The sequence below is a fragment of the Falco punctatus genome, assembly GCF_963210335.1.
Source record: "Falco punctatus genome assembly, chromosome: 10".
NCBI lineage: Eukaryota > Metazoa > Chordata > Aves > Falconiformes > Falconidae > Falco > Falco punctatus.
Window position 1 is genome coordinate 22,325,364 of NC_137590.1, and position 24,199 is coordinate 22,349,562.

Genomic DNA, 24,199 nt, shown 5'->3' on the forward strand with positions numbered 1-24,199 from the left:
GAATACTTTTGGAATACAGTAGTTGATGATAGAGTCTTTGTCTGTGCAACATATGAGATTCAGCTTTTGCATTTTCTTTTGTAGAAAGTTAATCTGGCTTTTCAGCAAGATAGCTTCATTGTCACTGATAATCCTTCTTCTGTTGATGACACCTTTTGTGCTACCTGGTGTCAGCCTGATTTTGCTCGTGAGCTTTGATGATATCAGTACGTAATCTCTGCCACAGTTAGTAAGTCTTTAATGCTACATAAGTGAAGATTTGCCATGCATGGTTTTGCTGCGCATCCTCTCAAGTTGTCCCTATTTAAATTAGCTGTAAAAAACAGCTTTGTATGGTTTGTAAGTATGCATATGTAGCGGAGGACTGGATCTGTACACTTGAGTGTGTAAGAGCATTTTTTCAAAACCCAGTGTTGTAATGCTTCAGAGCTTGGCATCTTACACTGTCACTTTATAGTAACTAGGGTACAAGAACAGTGCGTGTGGAAGCAACTGAAATATTTGCCTTGATGGCTGTAACTTATTCTAGTTTTGCATCCATAAAGAACCGTGGTGACAACTCCAAGATGAGTGTTTACTTTTGTTTGAAGAGATGCACCTCTTGTTTTCAGAGGCACTGCTTTTTCTCTGTATGGCTTCATTGACAGAGACAATGGTCTTGGGCATATGCCTGCCATCTTATCTGCGGCATAGTGTACCCAATGCCTGCTTTTGGCCTGGATTCTTTTCTGCTGGGAGCGTTAGAAGATCTCAGTTATTTTTACGTTGCTGTCCAGGCTAAGCCACTTGGCAGCACAAACAAAATAGCAATGTGCTGTGTGTACCGCTCTGCACACAGACTCACTCGGTGGGTAAGGAACAGTGAAAGGCCAAAAGTGTACTGATGTGTGATGCATCACAGAATCTCTGTAGATTGAAAGTCCTGAAATCTGTGTGATAACGGATGCAGATTTGTTGGCTCTTCATCTCTGAATACATCAAGAATTGTTTTTGCAAAGATGCTAAAGCACAGTCTTGCCTGAAGCCATTTTTATCATTAAACATCATTAAATGTTCTGATACTCTGCTAGGCATGATGCTTCTGTGAAATGAAAAAACTATGTGCATAAACATGTCCAAATAGGCAGTAGCTTCTCAAACATCTAGCTGACGACACCGGATAGGTTGGTTTCTTAAATTTCCTCAAATTCATTTTTCTATTTAAAAAAAAATGCATAAAACTGTGCCTTAACCAGACTGACAGAACTTTCCAGAAACTTCTGTACAGTAACAGCCTGATTCTTACTGTGGCAGCGATTTTTTTTTTTTTTTCCAGCAGTTGAGACCTTAACATTGTACTGTTTCTGCAGCATGTGCAAGGTGAATGGTGCTTCTGTCCTTGAACTCCTGTGATTTTGTGACCTTCTCCCACACAATGTTAAGCAGATGCACGAGTGTTTTGACTAGATGGCAACCCCAAGTTTGTACATATTCGCAGGGATGCCATCTGTGCCTGCTGCCTTGCCCTGGGACATCTGTTCAGTAGCTTTAAGAGCATCTGCTTTAAGTGCTGGTGCTGCTTCTTGACAGAGGCTGTGGGGCTTCATTTGGCACTTGATCAGGAATGACGAAAGTTGTAAAGGCAGAACGATAACTCTGCTTTATTTATGTTTGAACATGATAAAGGGGAAGATTTCCAGAACTGATTGCAAAGAAGTAGTTTTGCTTTAGTTCTTAGAGCTTGTATTTGAGCATTTAATCATTATTGTGCTTACCAGATGGTTCTCTGTCTTCATTGTGGGATATCTTAGTGTCTTATCATAGGTGTTAGCTTTGTAAATATCAGAAAAAAAAAAAAAAAAAAGTGCTGTATACACTAAGGATATTCAGAAGGTCACGTATCCTAGAGCTCTTCTTGGGGTCTTATCTCACATGTTGTGTGTGAGCCCTCCCTCCTTTGGCCACTACCACAATCTGACAGCAGTAAAATTTTGAATGAAATGTGGTGGTGTTTGTCACAGGTTAAGGTCACTGCTGTGGTTGATATAGTGAATAGATGATTATGTTTCTTTAATGTAGATGGAGGATTAAGGCAACTTGCCTTAAAGAAATATTTTGCTTTTTCTGCTTCAGGTGTCTTACATATTCTTACTTAATGTTGATAATGACTTTTCCAATTTTGTTGGTCATTACATCCACAGCAGTTGTTACCAACTTTAAGTATACCTTCAGGCACCTTTTTTCTCCTGATCTAGAAGTGAAATGAGCTGTCAAATGGACAGTTAAATATTCACTATGGCTGTGACTAAAAGAAAGGGGGGGGGGGCAGGGAGGAAGGCATTAAACATCACTGAGTCAGGCTTTATCCTCTCATAACAATATTTGTGTGTGAGGTACATAGAGGTTGCAAAAGTTTTCAGACAGAACTGTAAAGCATCTTGATTGTGGAATAATATTCTGTAAGGCACATTGCATGATTTTGAAATACCCCAACTTTTTTGATGCGCATAAAACTAATCTGAATTTAGCAACATGTTTTTCTCTTACAGATTGGGATTTGAATGAGACACTGTGGACAGACCTATAAAAAGCATTTGAATTCCATAATTGTATAAAAGAAGCCAGCAGTAGCTTAAATGCTTAGCAAACGTCGAAATACTAGTAGTGGGAAAATTTTAGCCAAGGTCATATTGTATTGCCATTCCATAAACAGTGAGCTTTCTTAATACATGTGTTCTGGGATTTTAATCTATCAAAATACACATTACTTTTGATCATGCTTGTTTAAAAAATATATTAAAAAAATCTTCAACAAGAAATAACAAATAAAACAAGAAACCATCACTCAGCGCTAACAAGTTGTCAAGTAGATTACTGTCTCACACCTCTCTTTCTTGGAAAAGGTCTTGAGGAGGGTAGCAGGGGGCTAACTGAGGTGGCAAGCTGACATGCAGGCTTCATGCAGATGTGATACAGAAGCAGAACTAGTTGTATACTCGGGGATCTCCCGTGGGCTTTTGATACGGATCTCATGGCAACGTTGAAAGTTCACACTTGCTTACTGATGATACGCTTATTGAGGCGGTCCCAGATGCTGCAATCCTTTTGGGAACCCGACTCATTCTGTTCCTATGTTTTCTTCTTCCTCACAAAGTACTAGGAAGTACCTACAAAATACCTATTAGGGATTAGTTAATTTTCTCGCCTCTTGTTTGGTAGCTTCTGTTAATTCCCCCCTGTTATTTACTTGTTGGTTAGTAGTAGATAAAAACTTGTTCAATGGTATTGCAAGTCAAAGATGAGATAGATACTATAAAAACCCCAAAACATTTATTTTCTCTGGCTTTACTAAGTATTTTCTCACAGGTTGATGATTTCTTGCCTAAGCTTATGTTATTCCACTTGTTTGTCTTCCATTCCACGATTTGCAGATTAGAACTTGAACACAGAGCAGGCGCATTTATTTTCAGAAGTGAATGGCCTTTATGTCATTGCTTTTTGAAGAGAATTTCCTCCACAGTATGGTGCAAGGAGGAAAGAGAAGGTGATGTTTGCTATTGAGAAAGCTATTTGCATATGAATTACATTCTAGTAGAGAAAAGACAACTACATTTTCTGAACTGTGAACATGGTGAAGTGTGTGTGTAGTCAAGGTCTTGATGTGAATTTGTGCATCTTCAAAAAAAAAATAAAATCAGTGCAAGTGTTGGTTTACATTGCCTTGCATTTTTAAATACTTGAATTAGACATAAGTTGGGCTAATCCAGCCAGTTTCTGCTGTTGAGATTTTGTTTACTGTTGTTAGTCTGAGCATAACTGCTTTTGATTTGCACTCGGTAAAGGGTGGTGAAAAATAGGTGCAGAATTTGTCTGCCATCATCTTTGTTTCCCATCAATGAAGAGGTAAAACCTGGTGTTCTGTACAGTCCTATGGCACTTAGCAGTACGTTAGGTGTACATGTATAAAAATGTCAGCACTGGCTATTGCAGTAAACTTTAACTAGTCACTTTTGTATTATATATATTAGTCAGGATATTGACAAAAAACTCAGTGACTAAACAACAAGCTGCTTTTAGACCTGACGTAACTATTGACACTAAAGCTTGTCAGATGCGAAACTATGTTGCTTTGCAATTCCCTATGCTGTTCAAATAATAGAGCATAGATGTGATTAAATACAGTATCTGAGCGACCTTTCCAGGATTGGGCTGTTGGCTTTTTATTAACAAGCAAAACATTGTGTGGTGAGCAATTAGCTCTGTGGCTATTGGAGATTATCAAGACTGAGTGCAGTAAGTGATGTGCTTCCTCAACAGCAGCTCGTCTTGCTCTCAGGCACTTAAGCTTCTATCATCAATCATGTAAATATATATGTATGTATTTATACAAATACTTTGCGTGTAAGAGAGATCCTAGAATGTTATGAAGCTTTCCCTCATTTTTTTGAAGTTTTGTGCCTCACCGCTGTTTATCTGAACAAGAGAGAAAGAAAATCTCTTTAATGACTTCGTTTTGTGCTTTGACAGCAGATGGTAATTGTGAAATGTTTAACTTTGTAAGTATGATGTCACTGACAGTGCTTGTCCTAGTGCTTTCCTGGCTTGGAAACACCAGCAGCAGTATCTTCTACATATAGACTGTGTTGTTACTGAGCATCAAAGTAAAGTAATAAAGACGTCGTCTCCAGATTTCTTATGAATGTGATTAAGTTATTTTAATGTGAGGTGGTGGTGATTACCAGTTAATCAACTTTCTGCTCTACTGTTTAGAAAACACCTATTGCTCTGCCCTCTTTGTACGTTCATGCCCATGAAACAGGCCAGTTCCTTCACAACACCAGCCTTTCTTATTTTTTCCACTCTGTACTGCATGTATTTTATTTGTACCTATGCCTGCTGTGTTTTCATACTGTTTTGATTTTGCCTTTATCTGCTTGTGTTTTTTACTTTGCCACTTGAGTCTTTGATTCAGGTGACCTGATAATGCTCATATGTTGCATGAAAAATGTAATGGCAAGGCATCAGCAGGATAGAGGAAGGCTGGAGTTTCTATTTTGGTCAAGATTTATTGTCTTGGTGTTCCCCTTTCTAGTCTGTTACAATCTTTTGCACATGTTCCCAGCTAGTGTTTTATCTCATAAGTAAGTTCCTCCCAAGGAACTCTGTTTTTCAGTTATGTTCTAAAAAGCCTCCACTTCACTGCTAAGAGCTATTTGTGATGGAGTGCGCACGCCTCATGTAATGCTTCTGCACACTGGCTGTTAGGGTCTGTGTACAGCCAAGCAGTGTAAAAGGCTTGTGTATAAATGAAAATCAGCATCTGGATATTTACTATTTTGTGTTGCAATTATTGTTTGGAAGTGGATTTCATTATTCTACTGTTTTGGGGTTTTTTAAACCTAAAGTAGCACCCATCTTTCAACTGCCGTGTTGAAACTGTGCGTTGTCCAGTAGGGAAAAACATGGCACTGTGGAGGTGGATGGGAATAGGGACTACCTAACATCTGCACTCAGTTGTAGAGTTATTTCTGCTATAAAAGGAGGTCTGCATCTCCTGCTTTCTATGCCCAGGGTTTCATTTTAGCAGGAAAAAAAAGAGAGCCTTGATTTGATATGCTGTAAGTGCTCTGTGTGAGCTGAGGTCCAAGAGATGATTTCACTTTTTACACTGTCAATGTACTACCACCTGGAAGGGCTAAAGTCACCTTAGGAACAGAGTTGGCTCCCCCCACCAGCATGAAGCCAGTTAAGAGCCATGCTTTGTTAGCTCTCCTATGACTGTGACAACTGGCTGAAGGTTTTGAATGCCTGATTGTTTATGCCAGGTGTTGGGACACCTAATCCACCCAGGAGGTTTTGTTCCCTTGTAAAGCTGAACAATTACAGCTGTAACAATAAAAGTCAGAAAATGAGTTAAGCACAATTGCATGTAGGGGAGTCCTAAAAGGTAAATGTGGTTATTTTTTATTTATTTTTTTTTAAAGTGAATTTGCAAATAATAAATACAAATCTAATGATTTCCTAGCCTAGTGGTTTTGTACCTTAATGGCTTCTTTTTTCTTTCTCATTGGTATATACAGTTCTTTATTTTTGCATTTCCTACAAATCCTGTGTTCATACAGAACATTTTGGTGAAAAGAATAAGGATAATTTTCTTGTAGTTGAACCTGTTCTGTGGGTAAAAAGAGGATTTCAGTTTCCAGGACTATTGAATGGTGTTTTGGACATGAGCTGTTGTTGTGTAGTTGGTATTGGTATGCTTCTAACACACTGAATGTATAGTCTTGTCTCTCTGCATCTGTTAAAAAATTAACAAGTAGCTAATCCATGTTGAGTAACTTCTTTATATTGTGACCTTCCATGTGGTGTTTGCTTAAAGAAGTCTGTGAATTAAGAAGAAAGTCACAGAAGCAATGAATAACCAAAAAATGGAACTGATTCTTCTTCACGTTTTACATACAGCTATTTTGAACTGGAGAGCAGTGGCCTACGGGATGAAATTAGATACCACTACAGGTTTAATGGGAAGTCAAGGACAGAGGTGTTCCCATACCGTCTGGCAGATGGACAGTGGCACAAGATTGCTGTGTCACTTAGTGCATCCCACCTTCTGCTCCATGTGGACTGCAACAGGTAGGAAAATATGTTCAGTAATTTATATTTCTTAAAAATACTGCTCTCTCCTCTCACACAGGAATAAAATTGGAAAAGGAGATTTTTTTTTTTTTTTAATACCTGATTTAAAAAGCACAGTTAACTGTCATGGGATAAGAAAAGGAAAACAAAGCATTAAAATGAAACAATTCATTGAGATTATGAACAAATGCGGAAAAGGTTGATTGCTAACTGGGGAGTATTAAAGGCATCTCTGTAGTTTAGGCACTAGCTGATGGTACATTTGACTGTGATTGCATTTAAGTGTGATGGATTGGTGTGCCGTCTGTTCTGTTGTGAACTGCTTCACTCAGCATACCTGAAAACTTAAAGAATAGATAGATGTGTCAGAGGCATTTTAATTTTATTTTACATAATCAAGCAATGCACTTCTTACTGTTTTTCCACCACTGCCACCCTTGGAAACTTCTGAGAAGCCTAGAAGCTTCTTTTTGCATGTCTAGAACTCATGCTTTGTGTTTTCTGAAGGGTATTCTGTCTGTCATTGCACTTTTTTTCCTTTAGAAGTTGTGAAGATTGCAAGATGGCAGATTGTCAGGATTTCAAGGAATAAAGAGCAGCAAACCTTGAATTTCTCTTCTCTAGAATCTCTCTTGCCTTGGGACTTGATCTCACATGTATTGAAGACTTTGACTTTTGCTAACTTAGTGGTTGATGAAACTCAGAAAACTTGAAGTTCGGATCTTCAAAATAGTCTTTAGGAATGAGGAAAATAAACGATCACTCTTGGTGTCTTCTGGCACTGAAATTAATACAAAATTATTTGATGGCTTCAGTGGGAGGATCAGCATGTGCATTTTTGAATTGTGACACTTAAATGGATAGAGTGAAGGTAGCAGATATTTTTTTTTCCCCAAGTCTTCATTTCGTTCAGGCAGGCAGAAAGAAGTTATATGAGTTTTATGGCAGTATGTGGTTACTGGAACATTTGAAAAAAATCTAAATTTTGACCAAAGTAATAATGTTTTGAAAAGAAGGTTATAACCATTTTCTGCAACTACATTAAGTACTGACAGTAAAAATCTAATCTCAAGGAAGGTTGCTTATTGAATCCTTTTATTTGGACCCTAGAAGCAATAAAATGCTTAAAGCAATTTTAATGTCATTGAGGTATGAAATCTACAATTTGTAAAGAATGTCTTAATTTCAGTTGTCTTACTTACCTTACCATTATTTTTTTATCTGTTATTTCTTTGCTTAATACAGTATATACAGTATACTTTTTTATTTGTTTATTGATGTACTGGGGTTGGGGACAGGTTCTTCATGATCTGCTATGATCTCTTGTGGTAGTTTTTTTGTGTTTGGTTGGGTTTTTCTTTTTCTTCCTTTTTTTTTTTTTCCCCTTTACAAACAGCAAATGTGTTTTAGGAAGACCCTTTTTAGCAGATTGTTCTGCTGCCTGCTTTCTTGCACACAGTGTGAAAGGAAGACAACACAAAATGCCTGCCTGATGCAGAAGTCTATCCAGAAACAAGAGAGCTGCACATGAGAGTCATGATGGTGACCTGATTTTCTCTACAACAACAAGCAGCAATAGATAAATACAGTTATGGAATGAGCTGTGCTATCATATAGGTGATAAATGTGTGTAGCTGTCTCTGTCAAGTAGCCCTAAACAGGACTGATCCATTTAAGACTGTTGCTTAAGATGGTACATCTCAAGGCTGTGCTCCCAGCATAAATCCATACCTAAATGCCTCTATCTGGCTGTGTATTTGTAATGTTTTATGAAAACTCTTGCGGAAAAGTAGTGGGAATAATTCTGAAAGCATGACTTGAGGGCAGATCATAGAAATTTAAATGAGGAAAAATAAAAGGGGGGAAAAAAAAAGGAAGTCTTAAGTTCCTGACTCAGCTGTAGCATCTCTGTTCAGTTAATTAGAGAATTTTGTGAATGTTGACGTTATAGTTTCCTTTATTATATCTTAACCCCCTACATCTTTGACTTAGAAGAGGAGTCAACATTTTATTCATCTTTGTACTAGCATTTCCTGATGACACTACAATAAATGTCAAAGATGTGAACATGAAGAGCAAGCCAATGAGGGGTACTTATGAGCACTACTGAAAATCCTAAGCCTTCCTCATGCTAGCGGTAGGAAAGCTGCAGCTGAAAGTATGCACTGAATCCAGTGTTAAGAGCTGTAGACTTTGCATGTAAATGTCACCATTTTAGGCTGGTGTGGTGTCAAGTGGCTCTCAGCAGAGTTCAGAATGCCTAATGAGAAGTGATGCTTCTGCAAAATTAATTGAACAAGTAACACATAGGGAAAGAGAATATAACTGCGGGCAATAGATTGACCTGTCCCATCTCCTGCAGAGATTCAGTGTCATCAGAACAAGAGTTTAACCTGAAGTGTGCCTGTCTAGTTGAAGTTCTGTCTTACTTACTGTTCTTTCCCTGTAAAAAATCAAAACAAAGCAAAAAGGAAAAAAAAAAGATGAAAAAAATTAATCCCTTGATTCCTACCAGATTTCTTTAAGCGGGTTGCAACATTGCTTCCTTACAGACACGCATTAATTTGTAAAACGGCATTACTGCTTTTGTCTGTGGCTGTGGTGATATGTTATACATTTGGAAGGCTATTCTGAGTGATTTGCGAATGCAGTGTTATTAAAGTAAACCTGTGTCTGAGAGTGCATTGGAAGTGATTGCATTGAGAAAAATATCCAGCCACAACCTAATTTTGCTACAGGATTTGTACTGATACTTGAAACTAGTCTCTGGCCTGCAAAAATTGCAATAGGTCAGAAAACATTGGAGATGAAACTTTTAATTTGTAAACACAGTCGAATCTACTTTTATGCTTCCCAGCCTTATCAACCACATTGCTCTGATTTGTAAAATTGCTTTGACATTTGGTACTTGATTGTCTTTTGGATTCAATTCAAAGCTGACTTTATTTTTCAGACCTGGATAGGTTAGGGAAAAGTACTTGAAAACTAGTCAAAGCCTTCAGTGCTTTTAAGAGTCATCTTTAAAACAGTGTAATTGCCTCTGTTCTAATGAGGTGTAATATGGTGGGGGGGGGCATATGTATCAAAGGAGCTGTATTTCCCCAGTACATGTCCTTTTGAAATCTGCTCCTGCTACATCTTACATGCTCCTTTAGGTGCTCCTTCAAGAACAAGGGGTGAGAATTGTAGCTGGGTTTGATGCTAGAGCTTGCAACCACTGATGCAGGAAGATATCTTGGAGCCCGGACTGAAAACCTGTTGAATGTCACTGGACTCCTCTCACTGACTTAGACAGCCTTTGTGCTGGGCTTACGCAGTAATCTCTCACCAGGGATACATCTCAGACAACTGGCATAATAAGCAGTGGGTGTGCTTGCCAACGTGTTTTTAACATTCTACTGAAGTTCTGAAAGCTTAGAAAAATGAAAAGACCACATTAATTATAAATGTACCACTGATGTGCAGGTAAAACCTGTGCTGAAACTAACATGAAAATTAAGTACACTGCTTTTAATTTTGTTGTATCTCCAATGCTGAGTCCACTAGTGAATGAAATCTTGTTTCAAAATATCGGTGACGTGTAGGATCTGTGCTCCCCTACTTTAGGGAAAAGACGCTTGCCAGGGGCTTTCCAGTGAGTGTTCAGGTTGAGCTAGAGCAACTGTGTCATTGTCAGAGGGTCCTTAAATTACCTATGGCACTAAAGGGTTAATATATAATGAAAAAAACACTTTTGCCGGGCACCTTCACAGATTTGGCCTCTTGGGGGACCAGAGATAAAGGACCGCTGTTCATACCTGTGTTGTCAGGAGATTTGCAACTCCCAGAGACTGGCATAGTCCTACAAGAGCTGGCGTTTGTCTTCACTGGGAGTTACTTTCAGCCATAGAGTGTGTACTGTTGCTTGTGGTACCTGACTGGCTGCTGAAACGCTTGTCCCCTATAGCAGTAACGACCCAGGAAAATGTTACTTTTAACAGCGTTAAGAGAAGGTGAGGGACAGCATGGAGCCTACAGTTTAAGAGGTGATAGGCACTGTATCAAGATATATTTATTGACAATTTATTTAATAAATATAAATTCCAAATTTATCTCAGTGCGTGTAATTAATCTGGGGAGGTAAGCTTGGAAGGTGCTTGCTTTATAGTTTTATTGTTGTATTTCTCAATAACCATATTACTACAAAGGTACTCACCTGTTCAGACAGTATTGGTATTCCTTTCCTTGAACTCTGTGGGCGTAAAAGAGGGAAAGGCACTTTGTTGCAAAAATTAATGTTTTCCAGTGAAAGTGCTGGAGTGCCTTTTACTATGAATGCAGCTGAGGTTTTGATGGATACTCTTAGCTGTTTGATGGAGGGGGTTGGTAAGAGCATAAGAGAATAGATTATAAAACTGGAGCAGGCTTGGAAGTAGTCTCCAACTGAAAAAAACATGTTGTCTGCTTCTTTTATGTTTCTCCTGTTAGAACAGCACATTAGGGAATAAAAAATGCATGAGCAGTGAGAACTTTTTAATTGGAAAAATAAATAAATTAAAGCAACATAATCCAAATATGGGAATCCAAGACCTCAGAGTTCTTATAAATAAGATATTCTGGCTGCCAACCTGAGGTTTTCAACTTATCTAAACAAAGTCCTATGACTTTAATTAAAATGTAATAAATTTAAAGAAGGTTAAGGAATGTGTTTAAAAGAGGGATTCACTGCTTTACTTACTGTAAAACACTTTCTCTTGAGAGAAGATGGCATGGTGGCAGTGTTATGCAGCTAGGTAATTTACTCTCAACATTTGAATGCGATTTTGTGACCCAGATTGCCGCTTTGCTCTTTAAGCTGTAGCAGAAGCTGTCAGAGAAATGGTTACTTTGGTGGAGTGCTATAATTGTGCATTACAGGTGCACCCAAATTCAGATGTCTGGCATTGTGGATTGGAAGTTAATTTTCACCTACCGATTGTCCCTTTTGTTTGACAGAAAGGCTATAAACTTTTTAGCATGAGAGGGATCTCCAGCTGGCATATGGCGTCGGCTGCTGTCAGGCCTGTATCATTACAGTTACTGCAGTTAAGCTGCAAGGAATTGTTCACGATGCATTCAGCATTACTTGAAAAAAGATTTTTTTTTAAAGCAGTTTTTTAATAGCCAATTAATTTTTCATTGAATGGCTAATGCAGCAGCAGAATGGTAGTATGGGTGTGAGTGAAGACTGAATGATAAGTTTTAACCCAGCCTTAATTATGATGATTTATTTTTTTCATTGTAGAAAAGTCAGTTGAACTTTTTTTGTGGACTGCAGTGATAAAATTGGGAGAATATGAGCATTTATGAAAGTGCTGAAAAAGTGCTATGGAAAACAAATGATAGCAATCCGTACCTGTGGCCTGCCTTGGATCCTTTGACCACCCCTAGAAGGCAGCAACCACTTGCACAGGTACCCGGCGTGCCATGCTGCAGTGAAGCCTCACACAGCTCCTGCCTGGAGAGGAGCCTGCATCCGCTTTGGTTTCTTTCAGGATCTGATCAGAGTCCTGCTGAGCAGAAGTCAGCCTCTGGGGGTTTGGTTAAAGGTCTTCAATAAGAGCTTGTGGCAGTTCCCTGACTTTTAGGGACTTGCAGAGCCAGAGTTTGGTAGCTGCAAAGCCCAGCTACTGCTGAATGTAGACTTAACACTGTTTTTTCTGATTTAGAACTGGGGACTTGGGGTATTTTCTGGTGAACTGAAAATGTTGATAGGTTGATGGCTTCAACAGGGCATAATGTGTTATGCTTTACCACTGCCATCTTGCATTTATTGTATTTGTATGCTATGGGCGTGTCAGGGAGAGAGGATGCATAATGGTAGAGGAAATAATCTTAAATCAAGGCTGGCAAGCCTCGAATGATTTTGTCATTTCCTAAAGTGTGTGAATAGGCATATTACCCCATTCTCAGATATTTTTTATGTTGGTTCAATATACATTTAGACTTTTTTTTTTTAATGTCAAAGCAATAAACCCTTAAATTGGGGTGATTACTTACAAGAGCAGTCTGACAATTTAGCCTGCATAGTTTGAAATGTATGTGGATATTTGTTTCTGTGGAATTTTTTCAGGGGGAATCTCCTGTTACTTGATTCTGTTTTCTTTTCATTTGTTGGAGTGCTGATGGGGGTCTTATAGAGAGAGAGGTGAGCATGGTATATGTGAGAATCAACCAGATAGAGCAAATGTTTTGAGTTCTTCCCTTTCATATTACAAAAACAACTATCTTGCTCCAGCCAGGCAGATGAACTGAGATCCAAAACATAAATTAACTCTTCTGTTTGAAGTGGTTAGCTAAACTCAGGAGTTTAGAACTGGAAGTCACACAGGGTAATACTGGAACTGAATTGAAAAATGGTAGCATAATTTTAGTTAAATACTTTTAGAAGTGTTGGGCCTTTGCCAAGGAACAGATGAGAGCCCCTCTGAACTATTCAGAAGCTGACTTGGGATCTGAGTCTCCATATAGCAAACAGTACTGAGTCTTTCCAAATGATCTGAAACCTCCTGAGTGCTGTGGGGGTGTGAGAGGGTGACTAAACAAACAGGGCTGAGACTGATGAGATCTGTGAAACCAGTCTGGAGTTTTATGAAGTGGTTTAGTACTTGGGGAGGCTTTCTTTGAGAACTTGGAATAATTCTGAAAAGGTAATTCTTGTCAAAATCCTCAGGTTGACTGCAGGTAGGTGGAGACTGCTTGCCTGCATTTATTACTACCCAGAACCTGACAGTCCACATAATGGCACCATTTAGTGACAGAGTAAACTGATGACACTTAGTGGCAGACAGTGGTGCAAGAGCAGTCGCGTTTATTCCTTGGGTGTGGGGAGCTGGGGTGCTCGGAGGTGGAAGCTGTCAAGGCTTGGTAACACTGTGAGTGTGGCTGTTGTGGCTCTGGGGTGTTAGGCCATGGCGTGGATCTTGCTGCAGCAGCGGTGTAGTATCCTCTCTTTCCCTTCACATGTCATGCAGAACCACTTGGCATATTTGCAGGCTCAGCTGTGTGTGAGAGTTGTCTCCAGGCCTCCATTATGTTTGGATGGTCTTGCAGCATGTAAGGAGGTCAAGTGGGCTGAATGCGGGGGCAGCCGAGTTTCTGGTCCTGGACCATAGGGTGAGAGCTGCTTTGGAAATGTGCTAATTGAGAGAATAGCAATGGCAGTCCGGCCTCATGCTTCAGAAGGTGAGGTATTTCTGGGAGGTGAGGAAGTACTCCTTTTCTAAACGGATAAGTGTTTAGTGAGCTGGTTAATGTGTTTCTTGGTTTTGGTGGTGGGTTTTTTATTAAAAAAAAAAAAAATATCAGATATTGGCCACTGCTTCTAGTTAAAATACTTTAATGATATGAAGAACCATTGTTGTGCTCTGTATTGCCGAATTAATGATACATTGAAGGAGCAGTAAGGTGAAAGATGTTAGTTTCATCCTCAGCATAGGAGTAAGGTAACATGCCATTTCCAGTCCTGTAAGTTGTTTTCACGTCTGAGACCAGTCAGTAATGAAAGTATCAGCAGGAGCCGTATTACTTAATTGAGCTGCAATATCAGTGGCATACCCTTCACCATGTCAAAAGTGAAAGGAAATAACTAGCACTGTGTCAACTAATACAAACAAAGGACTTCCTCAGCCCTACCTGAATCTTTGTGCTGTGCCAGCCACTTAACTTAAACTTGACGGAAAGACATGCTGTGCTGTGTACTTGAGGTGAAATCCTGGCCCCAGTGAAGTCTGCAATGAAAACTCTCATTGACTTCAGCTGAGCCACGCTTTCACCTCGTGAGTATGTCAGATGTTGTGAGAAATGAGCTCCAAACCTGAGTGCTGTCCCTGGAGAGTGCTTTTCTATTTGTCTGCCTGGTAGTTGCCATCAAAACTTAATTTTAGAACCGATATAATAGCTTTTTCTATGTTTACTGTATGTTTCATACACCTCCTCAGTCATGGCCAATTAGTTACTATGGAGTGAGTGCAATGTTATCTTTCAAACCACCAAGGCTAAAATGGGCAGTTGAAAAACACCATGGGAGAATGGAGATGTGGGTTATCCGATGAACCTGTGGTAAGAACTGAGGAACATGGAACCAGTCTGCCCTCCATGGGGTTAGAGACAGTGGCTAATGGGGAGAAGTGGCAGCTCTGGGGAGAGGTAAGTGCTGTTGCACAGAGCTGAGACAACACTAATGGGAGGGCTCTGGCCCGAGTGTGGCAGCAGAGGCAGGGTGTTAACAAGGAAAGCCTGTGATCCTCAGCCTGCAGTTACCTTCTAGCATGAAAGGGAATTGGCTCTGGAATATGGGTGAGATTATTTTATGATTACATACAAATCACTTTGTATGATGATGTGAAGCTCTTGATGAGATGATCCTGTGACAAGATACACTGTAAGGCAATTAACTTCTCAGCAGATGATTTTTTGGAGGGGCGGAAGAAGCTGTTTAGTAGAAAGGTTGCTTATGGCTGGCTTCCTTTTAAATTTCTTTTTTTGTAGCAGTACAGAAAGGTGTGGGAATCAAAAGCTTGATTCTTCTTGCAGTGGCACCTCTCTTACTGTACCAGGTAAAGTGACTTTGGGGCCGAGAGTAGCGTGAGACAGAAATGACGAAGGTTGCATGTATTTTGTGGAAAAGGACTGTTTCTAAGCTGTAAGTTTACTGTGCTTCAAGTTCTGCTGTAATTGCCAGTTGCAAATACCTGTGTGCTACAGATCTTAGGCCAAGGATTGGCATGTACCTGTATAATGCAGGTAGATGTAATAGAAGCAAAGTTTCAGCACTGCTGGTGCTCCCTCAACAAATGTCTTGAGACAAACACCAACAGTAATCCTAGATGATTACACCTTCCCCCCCCCCCCCCCCCTTCCCCGACAAAATGGAGATGACATAAGCCATTTAACCATGGTTTTACTTCTCTTCTGGTAGAGTTGTATTCTGGGGTTAGTTTTGCTGCAAGATCTCAAGTACCACATTGCTGGCAGCTTTGAAGAAAATTAACTCTATCCTAGTCCAAAGCAGTAGAGTTGCCAAAGTTGCAATGTGCAGTATCCATTTGGGTATCAAACTACCTGGCTTGATACTGAAAATCACATATTTCTGCCTGGAAAAATATGACTAATGCATGTGCAATGAAATGCAGTGTGATCTGGATACATTATCTTAAGATAAAGTTGACCTCATAATTTGTCGTCATTTTTTTCCCCACAACTCTTGAAAGCCCTAAGCAAAAAGCCCAATTTCTATTTCTGCTTAGTGTGACTCAAGGTCTTTTCTGGGTTTCTTGCACTTTCAGGAGTGCTATGTTTGTTGTACGAAGATGGGTAAACACTGCAGCCTTGTAGACAGGCTGTTAGCTGAGGGTTTAGGCACTCTTTTTAAAGACTGTTATCATCAGGAACCAATTGTATCTGTTTCATCATTTGCAAAGTAAAGTTAATAATACTGACCTTACTTTCATAGGTGTTTGAATTCACCTCAGCGTCTCCAGATGAATTATACCATTCAGATGTAGTACTTTGTGAACGAGAGATTTCTGCACTTCGTGTGGCCTATGTCATATCATTTAGTGTGTCCAGCCCTCTACTTTGAACCAATAACAATGACTGTTTTTAGTTTAATGCCCCAAAAATACGGTTAAATTTCATTGATAAATTTGTGGGAAACTGAAAACCCCAATGTGTTTTGTAAAGAAGGCCCCATACAAGCAGATAATATCTCTATGAATTTGCCCTTATTGAATTTATCTGGAGAATAAACCTCCAAATCTGACAGTGAAATGTGCTCTTCTAACCATCTTTGCTTGCATTTGTTTTATTTCCTCCTGTTTGTTAGAGGGTCTTGAAAGTTAATTTGCATTTCTCTTGAATGAAAAAAAGAGATTGCTTGTAGAGTTTTATTTGGATACATATGTATTTTTAAATTTACATTTGTAGTTGAAATAATTAAACAGCAGTAAGAGTACATTAACTTTATCTCTGTAGTTATACAGGAAAATCAATGAAATCATTAAGGCGACAGTTTGAAGAGAACTTAAAAACTGAGTATTCACTCTTGTGTCTTTTACCTAAAATATACTGTTACTGGACATCTCCAATTTTTTTTCTTCCAGAGCTGAACAAGAACTTTTGATTAGATAGTGTTGTATATTCAAAATTTAGTAACAAAAGGCTTCCTGAAAAACTGGAGATTTTAATCTAAATTGCTTTCCTCTGTTAAGTGATTGTGAACTCTTACACTATGACAGAGGAGATAGCATGAAAAATCAAAATTTCCCTCGGGAAGATTATTTTCCTGAAACAGAATACTGGAAACTGAATGAATGATTCAGTTAAAGTTGCTCCAGAACTGAATGCATGTCAAATAATGCATCCTATCTGTAAACACTATCAAGAAAATCCAATCATGTTGGTATTGACATGTTTTCATTGGGAAGCATATAGGAAACGGGTTGAAAGAGAAATATGTAAAGATAGCCTAGAATTTCTTTTTAAAATCAGTTCTTAATCCCTTCAGAAGAATAGACAAAAAGACAAATGCCATTATTGTATCTTGAAGCTAGGGACTGATATGATTGTCAGTTTCTTTACGCAGCTGGGATTCAGAAAACATGTTGGGCAAACTTTTTAAAACAGCTGCCTATTTTTATATAATGGGCTGTATCAGGAGGCCTGACATTTGCTATTTCAGATTTACTGGGGTTTTGCAGCCACAGCTGGAGATGGCAACAATGGTTGCCAGCACAAAGGTGGTCAATACCTCTGCAAATTAAATTAGGAGAAAGGCTGATGCAAAACATGGGGGAACTTTCCTCTCTCCTCCAACTTCCTATTACAAAAGTTTGAGAGTGCTATTTCAAAAACTGCCATGAACAGTGTGTTATTTTGTGTGATTTCTCCGTAGTCTTCAGTTTATTTAAAGGATCTGAGAATTCAGATGGGTGTTTACAGGGTAAGGAATGGTTGTGAGAGTGTGTCAGTTTTGATGATCAGGTTTTGAATTGCAAAAATCTGTTTGGGTGATTCACCCTGATGTCAGCAAGTGCTCCTGTGCAGTTATATTGTAGGGGCCTTGAGAGAGTAATTATTTTGCTGTATGATGAATCACACCCGAGAAATACTTACGTCTCTTCATTGATTAATGAAGTCAGTCACTGTAGGTGTAAACTTTTTAGACATCTAAAATGGGGTGCCATGAATTCAACACCTCATCAGTACATGGAGGTTTATAGCTTCAACAGAGTAAGTATGGCAGCCATATCAGGAACAAAAAAGCCTGCTCTTGGGCTGAGACCAGGGACTGAGAAATGGGGTTCCTGCTATGCCTCAGCCGCAAGGGTGTTTTGTCTGCAGCTATTTATTTCTTCATTGTACTACAAATAAAATAAATCTCTTTGGTTCATATGTTGCCCACAAATTTTGGAAAGCATGTTCCTGTTTAAGTAACCTACTCTTATTTTGGAGCTAAAATAATTTGGAAATTTCATGATTTGGTGTGCTACTTGGTAGAAACCGTTAGAGTTGTGGTCTATTTTATTGTTCAGAATTTTAGGCAGTTGCATCTTCTGAGCAGTCCATGTTGGCCAACATACTCTAATACAAACGGACACAAAATTTATTTTCATGTTCTGCTGAGTATTTTGGCTATTTCGAAAATGCTTCTGGCACAGCAAATATTATATGTATGAAGTAGAGCGGTATCTCCACAAAAGTGGAAATACACTTCAAGTGTTAAGTTTTGCTTGTTAAAGTTGCACGTAAGAAACCTTCGCTGTAAAAGACAATTCCATGACACATTTTTTCCAGAGGGAATATGGCCCGGTGTGTGAGGCAGTTAAGCCTCAGTCGTGCCTAGACTAGTGGCTTAGCTCTCCTTGACTCCATCCTTGTGATCTTAGTCAAACAATTTCTGTGTTTCAGTTTGCACACATGTAAAATGAGGATATTTCCCTGTTTAACAGAACATTATAAAAATGATAAAAATAATTTTATGTTGTGCGGGTGTAAAGGAACTGTCCCCTTGTCCAACAAAGCTTTATTTCTAGAGAGGTTCTTCCTCTATGCAGAGAAAGGTGTGTGTATGTGTATTTGCAGGCAAATATTTTAGATGTTTCCTTTAAGGAATCCACTGATTATTTCATACTTTTTCTGTTTTCTGTATATTGTATTCATATGTCACAGACCCCTGTTTGGAACGCATCCTTGAAAAAGGTGTTTCTAAGGATTCCGTTAGAATATTTAGTAAACTGAAGTGTGCAGATAGGGTAGAGATATAGATACAGGACACAGGGATATCATGGGTCTTTGCCAGTTAACAGGTGTTTTTCTTAATACATTTAGCTAAATGGATCAGTGGTTAGTGAATGTATTTTGACCAGGAGTGTTTCAAGAAAGAAGGATTGGTTCATGGTTGTATTACTCCAGGTTTATGGTTTAGCTTCTTTGAAATATGTCAGTGTAAAGTAAGGGCAAATAAAGCTTTCTCCTGGAAAGTGAATGCAGTAATCATAAATCTGAAAGTCTGAAGTATGGAGTAGAGCTTCCATTAACCTAGAGACCTGGGTCTCCTCATGCTGGAGGGGCTATTCAGTCTGCAGTAATTTTAGAGACCACAGTTCCCTGGAGTCCTCTTTCTAAGCATTCCTGTTCTTGTGAAGTGTATTGTGCATTTCTCTTGTGTGGGTGTCAAAGCCAAATGTATTGGAAACTGATCTCCAAGGAGCTCTACACCAGCACTTCATAAACTGAAAGTGTAGTAGATATAATTTAGCTATTCATATGCCAAATACAAAGTACTGGTCAAGCATGGATAAAGCTGTATAAGGTGACACACCTCGACGCAGAAAATCAAGCAAGGGAATAAGAGTGATGTGGAAGCTCATTGTAGTGGTAAAAAAAGAAGGATCCTTTTGTGTCTATTCAGCAACGGCAGTTTTTCAGCATGGCAAACACCTCTTCCAAAAGAATGCCAATACTGAAAAGGGAGCAGAGCAAGGTTTTTCCCCCACTTAGCAAGCAGTAGTTCTAAGGGAATTTCATCTTTAAGTAGTAACTTGTCTTATTACACTTTGAGATATGTTACAAAATGTATGTGCTTTATGGTTTTGTCTAAGCATAGAAAACCCCTGAAAAATCAGTAACATTTGATGGATTTGTACGTGGCCTACATACGTGGGTAATCCCAATGTTGGTGTGAAACCCTATTCCCAACTACTTATGCAAGTGCCACCTTAAAAATTCTGTATGGATGAGGTGTCTTCACTACCCATGAAGTCTCTGTCCTTAAAAACCTGCTCTAGGAGTGCCAAACTGCTGCTGATGTTCTTGTGATTTAGAACATGAACCTGGTGTCCAGGAGATGTGCCCAGTTCCTGGCTTTGTTCCAGCTGCACATCAGTCAGCTCTGCTGGCTGTCAGCTGCCAGTGCATGTAGCTGGTGAAACTGCCCACTGATATTTGAAAATGCTTGTTTTCATCTTTATTAAATCCACTGATTGAGACTTAGTAATGTTATCATGTTTCTTTGCTCATATTAATTTTCAAATGCTTCTTCTATGCAGTTCTAGTTGTTCTTTGTGTAGCTGTTCTACCTTTGTGTAGTAGCTTCCAGTCTTGCTGGAAATGTCCCTTGGATCCTTGGATTATTTTTTTTTTCTTCATCACTCTCCCTTTTTGTCGGGAGTGACAGGGTGCTTTTTCTGTGTAGTTTTTTTTGTTTTAATCCTTCATTAGAGAAGCAGCATAAGGTGAACCACGTTCCTTGTGATGATTTTTTTTTTGACAGTTCTGAATTCAGATGTGCTTTTTGACCTTTTCATTTCTCAAGAGTATAGAGGGGATTACAGTGGTAGCAATAAGCTGTGTGTATGCCCACTGGGGTTTTTTGCAGATGTTTACCAGTATACAGTAATAAAGTGAGCTCACGTTGTTCACAAACCAAATAGTGTCAACCAGAACATCTTTTTATATAGGAAGATAAGTAAGGACTGATCTACTTCTCATGACTTCTCTTGAGTCCTAGGCCTATTCCTCCATGAACAGATCTACAGTGAAGAAAACCAACCAGTCTCTTACACACATATGGCATAAGGCACAAACCAACCTTTAACTGGGGAATCCTGACCATGTGTCTTAGGAATGGTGCTTTCTGAAGAGACTCTGGAAGGACAGTCACTACAGCCTTTTCCACATAGATTGAAAGTCTTTGTTAAATTGTCAGAAAAGACATGATAAACCACTTTAGCCTGTCTCTGATTAGTCTTCCTTACTTGCTGTTGTTGAACCGTCATATAATGATGTCAGTTAGATTTTGGCGTTTTTACATGTAATTGCAGACATATACTGTAGAGTTGCTTTAGAAACTTTAACTAGGCTAGGTGAATAAAAATCAAATGTTCTTCAGTAAGTAGTGTTGAAACTGGCCAGATTGGGAATTTGTCTGCTCACAGAAATGGAGTTCTTTATGGAATATTGACTAGCCTTTTTATGAGATTAGAAAATTTTCCGGTGACAACATAATTAACCTAAGCCATGAGTGAAGATATGTTATATATCCAAAGAGAAATCCCTAACGTGATAGTGCAATTCGGTGATTGGTTTTCTCAGGGAGCATGTCAACTCTTTGTTCCTTTTTCAGCATTTTGCACAAGTTTTGCATCTGAGTAGATCTTCAATTTTGCATGAGGTATGGCAGAAGCGGTCTACTTATACCTTAAAATATTGATAGAGAGGGTCAATGCAAAATTCCTATAATTCTCAAAACATGGTTTAAAAGAATATACTCTTGTTTTGCTGTTGGAACAGGTAAAACAGCTCAGCATGGTAACTTTATAGATAGTAAGAACTAATTAGCTAGTGGAGGCAGGAATTTCCTAGAGCTTTGAATGTATCATGTTGATGAAATGTGATGAATTAGGGCTGATAATAATTATGATAAACCCAAGCAATAAAATCATGAGTGTTAGAAGTTGCCTTTGGACTCCTGTACTCACATTCTTATGCTGAAATTTTCACATAATTATTTTGTTCTTAGGTTTGAGATTGTTTTTGCTGTTTCTTTTTAAGGAAATAGTAAGTTTGCCTCTAGTTTTTTAGATTGCTTCCATTTGGTTTTCACAAATAGTTTCCTTCATTTCTGGATAGGCAAAAGTTGGTGGAATGTATAAGACTCTGTACTTTGATACAATTTTTTTACGGAGCTTTCTTGAAGTTCTTTAATACTGGGAGGTTATTCTATGCCTCTGCAAATGTCTGAATTTTCCAATAACATGGCATGGTGGGTTTGACCTTGGCTGGAGGCCAGGTGCCCACCAAAGCTGCTCTGTCACTCCCATCCTCAGCTGGACAGGGAAGAGAAAAGTGTAATGAAAGGCTCATGAGTTAAGATAAGGACAGGGAGATCACTCAGCTATTACTGTCATGTGCAAAACAGACTTGACTCAAGGAAATCAGTTTAATTTTTTACAATTCAAATCAGAGTAGGGTAATGAGAAATAAAAACTAAATCTTATAACATCTTCCCGCCACCCCTCCCTTCTTCCCAAGTTTAACTTTACTCACGATTTCCTTTACCTCTTCCCCACAAATGGCACAGGGGGATGGGGAGTGGGGGTTGTATTTGTTTCCTCACGCATTGTCTCTGCTGCTCTTTCCTCCTCACACTCTTTGTCTGCTCCAGTGTGGGGTCCCTCCCATGGGAGATAGTCCTTCATGAACTTCTCCAGCGTGAGCCCTTCCCCCGGCCAAAGCCGCTCACCCCCTGCCCCGGCGTGGGTCCCCCCCGGTGGGTGCCGTCCTTCAGGCCCAGCCTGCTCCGGCGTGGGCCCCCCCGGGTCACGCGTCCTGCCAGCGACCCTGCCCCAGCCTGGGCTCCTCTCTCCATAGGACTGAAGGTCCTGTCAGAAGCCTGCTACAGCATGGGTTCCCATGGGGTCACAGCCCACTTGGGGCACCCTGTTCCCCAGTGTGGGGCCCTTACTGGGCTGCAGGTGGGGATCTGCCCCCCCCCCCCCCCCCGATAACCTCCATGTGCTGAGGGGCACAGCCTGCCCCGCCGGGGGCTTCACCACGGGCTGCTGGGGAGCCTCTGTTCTGGCACCTGGAGCCCCTTCTGCCCAACCTGGGTGTCTGTGCAGTTGTTGCTATCACACGTGCTCATATTCTCACTCTTCTCTTCTGGCTGCTGTCCTGCAGCAGACTTCCCCTGCACCCCCCGCTCCCCCCCCCGCCTTTTTAAATATGCTGTCCCAGCTTCTAGCAGCTTCTTATAGAAAGCCACCCCTGTAGCCCCCCTGCTACCAAACCCTTGCCATGCAAACCCGATACATGTGGCAACTTACAATGTGAACATCAATGATTGCACTTGGTGGGCCTGTGCTAGAACGATCTGGCGTGTAAATGGGAAGATAACTGTGCAGTGAGTTGTGCTGACTGACTTGCATTTTTCTTTTGTGTTCATTTTTCATGTTTGTTTTAAAGAAAGAAAAAAATATTTTTATCCCTTTTAACCGTACAGATAATTTCACCCCTTTAGAGTCTTTTCTGTTGGCTGTCACACTGGTGTGATTACACAGCAATGCATACTCCCCGTGAGCTGCACAGTAATGGAAATATATTTCATCATCGTTTCAATAATCCCTATTAAGCATGCTGCTTTTGTTATGAATCAGTGAGTTCATGGCTCCTACCAATCTGACATGGCAATATGAGAATCCAGGGTCAGTAGCTTTGGTCTTGAATTTTTCATTTTCTAAAATGATGCTGTTTTTGTAATAGTCTGAGTTCCTGAAAAAGGTGTTATGGAAACTTCATTATAGCTTTTTAAAAATAAACAAGTAAAAAATTCCAAGCGAAACCTTTTTAAAACTCCAGGTACTTACCTTAATGAATTTAAAAATGCTGTGTTACAGCAATTTTTCATGAATTAATTTTAGATATTTGGTATGTACATTACTGCATTCTTGTGCAAGTTTATGCAGTACCTAAAGTTTGCTTATTGACCTCGTGTTACTTGTTGTCATTGTTATTTCTTATTGCTATTATTTCTACTTCCTTGAAGAATAACCAATAAATTGTCCCTGTAGTGCTAGGTACCAGACATACATAAAGAGGTCCCCTTCTGTACCAGATAGGTGCTAGAGACATGGGCAAGCTGGATGTGCTGTAGTGGCAGCAGGCGTGAGCACCCTGGCCAAGTGAATCCAGTTACAGCAGCAAATGTGGGAGAAGTGGATAAAGGTCCAGGTGCAGGGATGAATGACATAAATGTAGAGACAGGGCATAGATGGAGAGATGAAATCAAGTTTTTTTTTGTGGAGTCTATTCAAAATTCTAACCAATCTGAAAATCCCAAAGGGTTGTTTCTCTGATTGGATCTTGTGTGTGACTGCACTTTTTCTCCAGAATGGGCAGTTGGGTTTGAAGGACAGCCCTCAGCTAGCATGATGACATTTTATTGTTTTCCCTACTATGGTGAGTTCTTTAGCCTAGTGCTGCACGGTTGCACAAGGGGAGTTTCAGTTCTATGCAGTCTTCTTATGTTAGTGATTTCAACAGTATTTTTTTTTCTTGCTTTTAA

The 24,199-nt window shown here is 39.6% G+C and overlaps 1 protein-coding gene and 1 long non-coding RNA gene across 6 annotated transcripts in view; one reads left to right on the forward strand and one right to left on the reverse strand.

The window, feature by feature from the left end:
* The window catches only part of LOC308070739, a 173,010-nt gene that overhangs the window by 103,760 nt on the left and 45,051 nt on the right, over positions 1-24,199 (reverse strand). The window lies entirely within an intron of this gene.
* Positions 1-24,199, forward strand: part of NELL1 (neural EGFL like 1) — a 321,378-nt gene that overhangs the window by 40,886 nt on the left and 256,293 nt on the right. For all 5 annotated transcript variants that reach the window (XR_013930834.1, XM_080405208.1, XM_080405205.1 and 2 more), the window contains exon 4: positions 6,442-6,612. Coding sequence is in view for 4 of the 5 variants with exons in the window: in XM_080405208.1 (XP_080261334.1) it covers positions 6,442-6,612 (171 nt within the window). In the remaining variant the exon portion in view is untranslated. The remainder of the gene's footprint in view (positions 1-6,441; positions 6,613-24,199) is intronic.